Raw genomic sequence first — 11,727 nt, 5'->3', positions numbered from 1 at the left:
AGAATAACCACCTCAGGCTGTAGCATGTACTGTCCTGACTTCTATGTGGAGTGATAAAAAAAAAAGAAGTAAACTATATGTAGTCTGGTATGTTGATTGTACTGTTATTGACGTAAAGGATAATAGTATAGGCATGGAAGTGAACGATCAGTTTGACTCACAAACACAAAAGTTTTTTCACTATTCACTAGGTATCCCAGAAAGCAGACACACCACACACAACAAAACTACACACAACACACACCACACAGACTTATGGTAAGGTGGATCATTGTGTTGAGTGAATGTGTGTGTGTGAGAGACTAAAGGCACATGGAGGACAGCCGGCTTGGGTTACAGGGTCATCTGATATCTAACACGCACGCACAACACCTACACACACACACACACACAAGTACACGCTGCAAACTCAGCAAGATTCAGGTGACATCGCTTTTCAGTGAATGTGTGTTTGAGTGTCAGTTTCAGTGAAGCAATACTCTCTCTTTTTGCAATGTAGGTCAGTTGAGCTTTCCTCTCGTTCTCTCTCCCTCTCCTGTGCGTCCCAAGCCTTTCCTCACTCTCAAACCCCTGTTTATCTCTCTTTATCCCTCCCTCAAATCCCTTTGTCGACCCTCCTCGTACTTTTCCTTACCTAATTGTAGTTTTTTTTTGTTCAAAATGCCCACATTTCCCAGCCTGTGTGCTGGAAGGGTTAATAAGGAGGGAATGTAGCCCTCAGCGAAGTCTCAGCTGAGGAGTTTACAGCAAGAATGAGTCTTTTTCTCTACTTTCACTCCTTCTTCTCCTTCACTCTCAGCACAGTCTTCTTCTATTCTCTCTCTCTCCCTCTCTCTCTCTCTCTCTCTCTCTCAATTGCAGGACAAAGTAGAAGAGAAAGGACCCAAGCTTGGAAGTTCAGTTTTTTCCCCAGGATTAATGTGTACATCTCACTGTTGGCTCCTGCACTATTCTAAGCTGGTGTAATCGAGATGTTCATATTAACAATGAATCTAATGACTGCATATAGTGTGAAAGGTGTCGCTTGTAGTAACAAACCCACGGATAATTATCGCCGGACTCTGCTGTATGGTGCATTTTTGGAGATTTTACATCATTGTTTTGTTTTTTTGCAACATAACTGCTTTGGTTCACTCTCACCTCTCTTATCATGCACAGCACGCAGCTGTTCTCAGAAAAAAAGTTTTAAAATCCTATTCTAGCTACCTGCCTGGCAGCAAACAGCAGACAGACAAAGTTAGGATGACAAACCACTTTTCTTGTAGTAGTAGTTTACATCCTTTCTGCTGCAGTAGCAATCTAACTGTGATATGTTGCTTGCCTTAGCACACACAGATATATATCTCATTACAAAATGCATATAATATTTCTTCTGGAAAGGAAAGAAGCTTTTTCACATGCACAGAGTGAACTGTTAGAAATGACGTGCCTCACTCTAAAGATAAAAGCTCTCATAGATGGCAGCAGGAAGAGATCAGTGGCTGGATGTACAGACACTGTCAGTGTTTGATGTGACAGTTGATATGAAATGTCTCTAATCTAAGAGCTCTCAGACACATAGCATTCCTCTTATCTTAAAGTTTTAATTTGAGCAAGAGCTTGTTGAATAAAAGCAGAATAGTTATATAGTATTTTCTTTTTTTATTTATCTTTTATATATCTATCTATACCGACACAGCACCAACAGTACAGTGAATGAGGTGTGGTACAGTGGAGAGACGGGTAGAAGATTCATGTGAAAGGAGGCCAAGAGACAAGAAGCAAAGGCATTAGGAGACAGAAGATTAAGAACATAAAACCATTAGATGGAAGAATGATAATTGAGAATGGAGTTATGAAGAAGGATAGGTGGGCAGGCTGAGGCAGGAGAGAGGACTCGAGTGGAGGTAGACTGAAGGAGGGAGAGGCAGAGAAGATTGCATCTCAGTGCTAAAACCTCACCGATCAACAGTACCTCTCAGTGCACCTCTGACTCATGCCTGCTTGATTGAACAGATGGTGTGTTCTTCAGAAAGTGCGTCTGTGTGCTCACTACCATAAAACACTGTGTTTGTGTGTGTGTGTGTGTTTACTCCTACGCCTGTCTCTGCGGTTGTGTTGTAGTAGCACTGCGACACTTCTTAAATCACAGGAATCTGCTTGGGATGCAAGATGTCCCTCGTGCTGCAGAACTCACACACACACACACACACCAATACACACAGGGAGTGCAATTAGTATCACTCTGCAGGAATTAGCAAATAAGCCTTAGGAGGTCTGGGAGGTGTTGACCCAGTCATTCTGGTTGAAAGATGAAATCTTTTGTGGCTTGGCAGCTACAGAGATCAGAGTCATCACCGATACAAGAGGTTGTGTTATGGGGTCTAATGTGAGTACAGTTACAATTGCAGTCTTACATTCAGCGATTTTACCAAACCAGTTGCATAAATGGTGGTTACTTACTTGCTTTTATATCCGTGTGCCCCGTGTCTGCAGATTCTCAGCATTATGTCAAGACACATCATTTTTTGGATCAAAAAGCCTTCTATATGTAGTTCTCAGTAGAAACTAAACCTTTCTTAGTGTTTGTTTTTTATGAATAATCATGTGATTGGCCTTTTAAACTGAATATTTATGTAATTAATCATGTTTTTTCATCGTCTTATTGCCACAATGCTCATGTATTTCTGTAAGTTTAATTGTGCAAATTTCAAAGTTGCATAAAACTCCCTCAGCCTTTGTCAAAGTAAAGCGACTGACCTTCCCATCTCTTAACAGGAAATAAATTGACAAACCTTGTATTGCAGTCAGTGAGTTGTTGCTGTAACAACAGCTATGCTAGCTGCACATTTTTAGTGCGTGTTAATCAGCTGATACACCGGCCACTTTCAAGTGTGCAAATATGAAGTCTAAGTGTATGTGCCGGTTTTGTTCACTAGTTAGTGAAATAGAGTGTGTGTTTGTGTGTGAACTTGTGCTGTGTGTCAGGGAAAGAACATGTGTCAGCATAATTGAATATGCCCAGGTGTCAGTGTTTGAGTAAGCAGGATGATGTGTGTGTGTGTGGGTGGGTGTGTGTGTGGGTGAGTAGGTGGGTGCATGTGCTTGAAATGCTTGTACATTATTTATGAGATTCACACCAAGCTTTCCATCTTTTGCAGCAGGGGGTCCTCGCTAACAGATGGCACACACACATGTGGTACACACTCACACATACTTTATTGAATACAACCCAGGCAGGTGCTGGAAACTTCTTGGAATTGTTTAGATTATTATTATTCGGGGTGCAAGCTTCTGGAAACCCATTGGATTATTTTTTATTCTGCTTCAATTCATTTGCTCCCCCCACTGCTGGCACCAAAAACCACATCAACTTAGCCGCCTGGTGCAACGACCACAGCTAATTTTACCATGCACTGTAGAAGCACAAGACGAGCTTTCCTTGTAGCCATTTTCACCACCATGGAAAGCTTTTTTCACTTCTACAAACATAGCTCGATCATCAGCAAATTTCTCCAAATGCAGATTACTAAAGGGATTTTTGACAACATACTGTTTTGCCACAGTTTTTCATTTGTCTGTATGTGCAGCCTATTTTGTATGAAATGCCAATACCCATGAAATTATTACTTGGACTCCTGATTTACTTATTGCAAGGAGTCATTTTTGTCAGCGTATTATAATTCCTTTCAAACACAGTTATTGTGAGTGTTTTTGACTGTCTTTTTTGTTGTCTTTGTGTTAGTCTGTGACAAGTTTTTGTTATGGAACTGTTTGTTGGGCTCCCGAGTTTGTTGGCGCAGAGCGTCATTTTGTTGGTTTATAGTCTGTTTGTCAACCTTTATGCTAGTAAACGTATAGTTCAGTAGTTTCTCTTCTTGAGCCTGTTGCTGTGCTCCTGAATCACTTGGTGCAGTGCATCATTTTGCTTTCCTATGCCTTGTTTTTCATTTTCATGTCCTGTGTTTGCTGGAACCATGTGTTGGTCTCCATCTTGTATTTGCACCTGGTTGCAAAACATGATCTAGAGTAGTTTAATTTGCTATATTGTGATTAATAAATGGATGAATGGTTATCAGAAATCAGAATCAGAAATACTTTATTGATCCCCGGGGGGAAATTTTTTAAAACCAAATAGTCAAAAGTTTTGAGTTTTCATTTAGACTGAAACATCAATTTAAAAAAAACCTTTATGCTAACCAACGGCCAGTACCCCAGACCAGGGTTACAGTGTTTTACTGTTTTATGCAGTGCATTGGGTAGCTTGCAGTATGTCATCTTTCAGATTCATTGAAAAACAATTAGCTGATGCAGTTTCAGGGGGCAGGAATTTTGAAAATTGGTCATTATGGTTGCTGTCTTGGTGAAAACAACCTGCACACGTAAAAAAAAAAAAATATGAATTTGTATGTATTTATGTATTAATCATCTTTAGATCTAAGGCTTACAATCATATTGACATATGTTACAATTGCACAATTAGTGTGAATGATGATTTTTGTAACACAGTTTTCATCTTTATTGAAATATATAGCAAAATCATGATGTGACATTTGTTGGGCAACAAGCATGTTTTCTTACATCTTGAGAAGATTTGTAGGACAGGGCGTCTCTGCAGCACTATAATTATGTCACACATTTTACCTTTATTAAGAAATTGCAGTTGGCCATATTGTGATTTAGATAATATTCCAATTTTATTGTACCGCCCTATTTAAATCCACGCCTTTTCCTAACAGTCTATCTTTCTCTTCCACAGGATTGCGCTGGGTGTCGGCAGGCTTGCTTTTGCAGGGAAATGATTCCGCATGAAGTGCGGCGCACTCGGCCCCCCGTCGTCCTCGGCGGCAGCAGCAGGTGTGACGTCGTGACACTCTCCCCTACCACACTGAGCTCACCCTTCAGCCGCTAAAGACCCCTGGACCAAACAGACCGCCCTACCCCTCCCCTCTAACTACCCCTCCATATCTTCATCTCCATCTTTAATCCTTCCTCACCTGCTTGTTAGGACCTGGATTTTCTTTGTTATCAAAAAAAAAAGACCTGGTTCAACGGCCTTGGGTGAACTGGATAGAGAGTGAAAGAGAAAAAAGTTTGGGAAAGTTAATTCATCGTTAATTAAAGTGAGACAAGGGGATTATCACAAGTGAGAAAAAGAGAAAAGAAAGTGAAATAGAAAGTTAGAGAGAGAGAGAACAAAAAAGGAAGATAAAGCTGTAGAAGTCCAAAAATTAAGGAATTGCAAGTACAGTTAAAGGACGGGAGGCGAAGTCAGCATGAAGTCCAACCAGGAACGCAGTAATGAATGTCTGCCCCCAAAGAAGAGGGAGATCCCCTCAAGTACATTACCATCTGAAATTCGCTCACCCATTATGCCACCTGCCAGTGACAGCCAGCGCACAGAGAACATGGCCTGGCTTGCCAGTGTGGCTGGTGGCAATGAGAGTGGCGTGGGTGGGCACCGTAGCTCCAGTCAGTCTGACGGGCCCCAGTATAAATCCCTCTTCTCCACATCAGACACTTCATCCTCCTCTTCCTCACTGAGGTTAGTCTCATCTCTTCCTACAGTGTATACATCCCCTCTGTCACAGTCCACAGTTGGAGGAACTGTCCATTACACCCAACTGCCTCCCAACCTGCAGTTTATAGCCTCACCCTACACTGCCCCATACACAGGCTACATCTCCCCTCAACTGCTTCCACCTCCTCCTCCACCTCCCCCCCTCTCCTCCTCCTCTTTGGCCGCACAGAGACCCTCACACACAGAGACAGTCTGTGCTCCTTCGCAGGCCTCCAAACATGACCAGCAGAGAGCATCCACGGGGCGTACCTCCATGCCTCCACCTTCTACAGACCCCAACCCTCACCATGTTCAAATGTCAAGCTCCCCACGGACTGTGCCGTCGCCTCATCACCAGGGAGGCGTTCACCTTTCTCCCCACTCACTGCATCACCATCATACTTTGGGGCATGGGATGTCCCAGGTTGTGGTGCAGTACACAGATGGACCCACCAGGAAAGAGGAGATTGGCACCAGACCCAGAGAGCTCCACAATGGAGAGCTGGAAAGGGGCCGGCGGTATGGAGCATCCCCTGAGTCCAGCCTCTCCAAGCCAGGGAGCAAATTACGAGACACCACTTTGTCCTCTTACGAGGCACGCCAGCTGGTTCTGCCATCAGAGTACTCTACTCATGATCCCTCAGGGCTGAGAACATCTGTCATGCTTATGCCTAACAGCCATGGGGACCACCAGCTGGTACCACCCAGAGCCAGCCCTGAGAAGGTGACAACCTCTGCACACCTGGAGAAAGGTGGCATCATCCTGGGCAAGCCTGTCAATCGCACATCCTCCTCCTCCAACACCACTTCCTCTTTCACGTTTCCACCCCCATTAAGTGTCAACAGCCTGAAAGCTGCTGTCAGCACACTGTCGCCCCAGACCGTTATCCAGACCACCCACAACGCTACAGAGTCACTGTCAATGGGGCTCCCCTCCACCAGTATCTACCCTCAGCCACCAATCATTGGTTACATCGCAGAGGGCAATGGGAGCCAGCATACGCCAATCAGCTACCACACCAGCCTACAACAACACTTACTCATTCCTGGCGCCCAACCGGTCATTATCCCTGTTAGTGGAGGTGGAGTCACCACATTGGAAGCTGTAACTTCCCACGTAACATCATCGACCCAAGCCGCACCGTTTCCTACCACACTCCCACACACATACATTGCTGCCACTGCCACCAAAGGAGAAACTCTGGAACCCCCCAGCGGCCACTATCATCAGGCTGCTTCAAGTGCAGTGGTCCAAGCCCAGCTTCATCTGCCCATTGTTCCTGCTCTGCCGGGTCTAGTTGCTCCTTCTGCTCCTCCGCCCACATCCAGTACAGTGGTGCCCCCTTCACTCCCCCCGTATTTCATCAAGGGCTCCATCATCCAGCTGGCCGATGGAGAGCTGAAACGTGTGGAGGACCTGAAGACAGAGGACTTCATCCAGAGTGCCGAGATCAGCAGTGAGCTGAAGATCGACTCGTCCACAGTTGAGCGCATCGAAGGGAGCCACACCTCACCCAACTTTGCTGTGGTTCAGTTTTCCGTTGGTGAGCACCGTGCACAGGTGAGAGACATGAAGCAACCGTTTTTAAAGGAATAGACATTTTGGGAGAGTTTGATTGACATCATTCTTAAGTCTGTCCATTAACAATTAAGCCTTGCTCTCTCCAAAGTTGAGAAATACTACCTCACTAATTAACAACTTTTAATGTTGTTTGTTTAACCCATACACAAATGTAAAAATGTCAAATTGTGGTTTTAAAGTGGTTTACAAGCTGAAACTATCGCACACTCCCGGAGAACTTTTCCATTTCCAAATTTATTTGTGTAAAAATCAGTGATACAACATGTGAATTATAAGCTTCGGAGGTGTTAGTAGCTAATTCAGTTCTCAGTGTTGTCTCCATTGTTAATGCACAGACATGAGACTGGTATCGATCTTCTCGTCTAACTCTCTGAAAGAAAGTGAAACTCATCCTATAATTCTTGTTCTTGGTGTGATTTTACAAAGCATGATGACAGTTTGCTAACCATCGTTTATTGCAGGACCCATCATTATGACAGGTGCTGAAACCTTTAGTCCATTTGAAAGAACATTGGAAGAACAGAAATATACAGTGAAAACTGTGTAAAAAATATCATGCAGTGCCAAGCTAATCAGCCCAGTTGTATCATGGATCTCTAACAAGGCTTTTATGTATACTCTTGGCTGGTGTTATTAATGTTGAATGACAAGTGTTGAGCTGCGCCCGTATTAATGACTCTATAATCGTGAATCTCACAGGACTCCGCTATTCCCCTCGCGATGAAGTTCAATGTACTAGCAAGGCAGTCATGTAACAAACATGTTCTGATTACAAGCTTTAGAGACAGATCAAAGAGTCGACTGTTGGAATTTACTCATCAGGTTTTCTTTCAAGCATTCAGTGAAGCCAGGAGCATGAGTGCACTGATTCAGCAACACATTCCTGCTTTATTTCTACATGTAATACTTTGCGTGTTTGAAATATTTATCTAATATGTGATTTAGGTCTGTAAAATACCTAAAGTACAAACGTAGGATACATGCTTTATTCCCAGATAATGTTTTGTACTGGAAAGGTTTAAGAGGCTACATCGAACCCTTACTATTTCCTCTTCAATCTCTCAGTAATCTCTTAACATGTAATACTATGCTACAATTTATCCTTCTGTTATCTGTCTGTGGTTCTCTCTTACTCCTTCAAACACACTCACACACACACGCACCCTTCTCACTGTCTTTGAGGGTGCGCGTTAAAGCCAGTTAATCTATTTCATCTGTCCACGCTGTGACTCGTCCGCCCACACAGCACATCTCTAACCATCTCTCGCGCCCCCGGCTGCTCTTTGATACTGTACCCCACAAAAGCTGACAATCTTTCAAAGACTTATCTTTCTCTCTTGTACTCCATCAGTGGCTCTTACTTTTTATTTTATTTTCCTGAGAGGTGGTAGCAGCTTTGAGTCCACACTCGGAGGACTTTACTCTAAGAAGTCAAAAATTATATAATACAGGAGGGAAAATATTGCCTGATGTTTGCTTTGAGAGGGTGTTTGATACATCTTCCACTTGTATCGTTCTTGACATTGTTTTCCTTCACACTCCCTTCCTCACTCCTCTTCTTGTTCTACCCACCCTCCCTTTGTAATCTCGCCTTTTCATCTCCATCTCAGTAGCTTTTTCCACTCCCACCATCTCATTCTCTCTACAATATTTCAGATATTCCTTCACTTCTTTCTCCTCAGGTTTATTTTCTCCCTCGCTCTATCCATCATATCTCAAAGCCTCCTCTGCGTCTGTCATCTCTTCATTCTGTCATACATACAAATCATAAAGCAGACACCAAAGTACAGAATTGAATCCAGAGGAATTTCAATCTCTTCACAAAAATATGTTCCATCCTCCTCATTGATTTTGGACCACAAGGCTTCATTTTTGGATTGATATTGTTGAATATCTTGCCCCTTTGGTCACAAAGATATTTCTTCCTAGTGGGAATGTTTGAATGTTTGTCATTTTTTCCTACGCCAACAATATCCAGCTGTGCCAGACCAATCAACGTTATTACAAAATCCCATTTTCTTTAATTTAGCTAAATTTTGGACAAAAATGAAGTCCTTTGTTTTTGACAAGCAGCCAGAGAGATGTCCTTGTTTGTAAAAAAAAAAAAAAAAGAGATTTTTTTCTCACTATGAGAGATAGCATTTTACATAAACATGATGTCTCTCTCTCTTCGTGTTTCCTGTCAGAATGTGATGATTAGGTGGATTATTGCTGTCAACCAAATCTGATCAAACCACACCCACGCAGTCCTGATGAAGCAGATTAGCCACTTTGTCTACCACTTTAAGTCTAATACTAATGTTAAAGTGGTAGACACATTTTTTTCTTTAACTTATCATTATGTATTAAAAGCACACAATAAAAGCACAATCATGTGCGTTTAGAGTGGTTCCCTATAAGCCTCGCTTCGCTATGCAGTTCTGACACTTATATATGAACTAAATGAATGAACAAACTCTAACGTTGACGTTACTCCACCCTCTACCCCGACACCAACCCCGATGTAGCTACTTGTTTGACTCAAACTATGTTATTACTATGCAAAGCACATCATTACAATAGCTTTTGCCTATTCCCAAATGCACTATAACATTGTGATGATTTCAGTTTACCTCTTCAGTTAACATGCTTTCTTTCAATTTTTTCCTAAATGAAAATGTCATTGTTGCTTATTTAGTCAGAACTATTTAAAGTTCTGGAAAAATAGTATGTGTTTGAAACCAAGTTTTTAGGGGCTTAGAAGACCAGAAGTGTCTTTGTCTTGATGTGTCTTTCCACCATTCCTTTTCCTCTAGGTGAGTGTGGAGGTCTTGGTGGAGTACCCCTTCTTCGTCTTCGGCCAAGGCTGGTCTTCATGCTGCCCTGACCGGACCACCCAGCTTCTGGAGCTGCCTTGCACCAAGCTGTCTGTGGGTGATGTTTGTATTTCACTTACCCTCAAGAACCTGAGGAACGGATCTCTGAAGAAGACGCAGCCCCTGGAGCTGGCCACCCCTGCTTGTGTCCCAGCCCCCAGCCACGCGCACCTCAAACCCCACAGAGCTGTTTTAGACGCTCCCCAAAGCTGTGGTGGAGGAGGCTCCAGGCACAGCGAGCGGGAGAATGGCATCAGCCAGCGAGGGAAGGGTGGAAGTGGCAATAGGAGTGGCACCAATGTGGAAAACGGAGATCTCATGTTTGGAGAAAGAGGGTTAGTTTCTAAATGTCAGGTTGCCGGCGGTGCAGAAGCTGGCTCCAGTAAGCCATCAAGAGGCAGGAAGCGGAGATGGTCTGCCCCTGAAGGTCGAAAAGTAGAAAAATCCGAGGAGGAGCCACCCTTGACCCTGCCGAAACCTTCCTTTATCCCTCATGAGGTGAAAGTCAGCATTGAGGGAAGGTCGAATATTGGCAAGTGAATGCTCGCAGGACTGTTGTGTAACCATTGGGATTTGGAAAAAAAACAGAAAAGGATTCTACAAAAAAAATCATGAATGCCCACTTTAATGTTTCATTTGTCTTGGTTTTAAAGTTTTGTTTTCTGTTTTTATTTTTCTATCTTGAATACTGTACTGTAGAGGTAAATTTACCCTACATGGTATCACCTTACATTAAGTCCATGTAGTTTATAACACTTTTTTCTTTTTTTTGTAGATGGATTTGATATCACACAAGCAATCTGTGCCGTTTTGGTGGTTTTCACAATATGACTTATGGTTAGGGATTAGTGAAGAGTGTTTGTTGGTGGCTGTGTGGCACACAGGAGCAATGCTGGATGGCTCTTCTTGGCTGGATACACATTGCAGATTATGTAAAGTTGAAATTGAATTAGCTCTCAGTTAGTTTCTTGGCAGTGAATTCACTCCCTGTGCACTGCTAGTGAGGCCGCCTGGACGAAAATCTTGCCACGCCAGTGGTTTTACACTGGACCACAGGAGTGATATAATGTCAGCTGATCCTAAGCATGAAGGATTTGTGGGTAAATCATGAAATTTTTCATCTGCTGAGTGGGAGTAAGAAAAACATTTTTTTTTAGTATAAACGTAGCACGTGTTCTTCACCGTGCCATCAGGGTGTGCCAGACCTGATCAGTGATGTCATCAGGTGGTACCAGTGTGCCACACAATAGAGAGGGAATAACACTGTTCAGTTTGATGATGGTGGAGTCTTTACTTTCATCTTATTTCATTTACATTTTTTTTTCTTAAACCCCTTGTCTTCTATCTCACCAGATAGTTGTTTTCAATGATTGTCAAAAACCTTAATCAGGGGTCATATAGTCCTAGATTGAACCTAGGTGGGTCATTGTTAATGTGTAAATGTGAGATACCCTAACCTGATACATACAAGTGCAAACACACTGGGTTGGCGAACTTCACTTTAAAAATAATGTTAAGAGGAAGACTTCATACAATCCTCATCGTTTTTTGATGAATTTCTTTATATTTTTTTAAGGAGAAAGGCTGTGTGAGAGAAACTGAGAGAATCTGCATGTCAGTTCCGAGAGGGTCAAGATGATTCAAAGCACTTAACACACCTGTCACACTCACCATACAGCCGACACATATTTGTTGTCTCTTTATTTACGCAGTACTGTATGTTTTAAGATTTTTTATATATATATATATAT

The 11,727-nt window shown here is 42.7% G+C and overlaps 1 protein-coding gene across 3 annotated transcripts in view; it reads left to right on the top strand.

Moving 5' to 3' along the window:
• The window catches only part of atxn1a (ataxin 1a), an 83,641-nt gene extending 71,920 nt beyond the window's left edge, over positions 1-11,721 (top strand). For all 3 annotated transcript variants that reach the window (XM_035681102.1, XM_035681103.1, XM_035681104.1), the window contains 2 exons: positions 4,739-7,100; positions 9,917-11,721. In XM_035681102.1, the coding sequence (XP_035536995.1) occupies positions 5,256-7,100; positions 9,917-10,516 (2,445 nt within the window). In that variant the 5' untranslated portion in view covers positions 4,739-5,255 and the 3' untranslated portion in view covers positions 10,517-11,721. The remainder of the gene's footprint in view (positions 1-4,738; positions 7,101-9,916) is intronic.
• Positions 11,722-11,727: the final 6 nt, after the last annotated feature.

The sequence above is a fragment of the Morone saxatilis genome, unplaced genomic scaffold (genome assembly GCF_004916995.1).
Source record: "Morone saxatilis isolate NCDOM2014 unplaced genomic scaffold, NCSU_SB_2.0 Contig9, whole genome shotgun sequence".
Lineage (NCBI taxonomy): Eukaryota > Metazoa > Chordata > Actinopteri > Moronidae > Morone > Morone saxatilis.
Note: the sequence above shows the minus strand (reverse complement) of the source record. Positions and strands in the feature narration are given on the sequence as shown.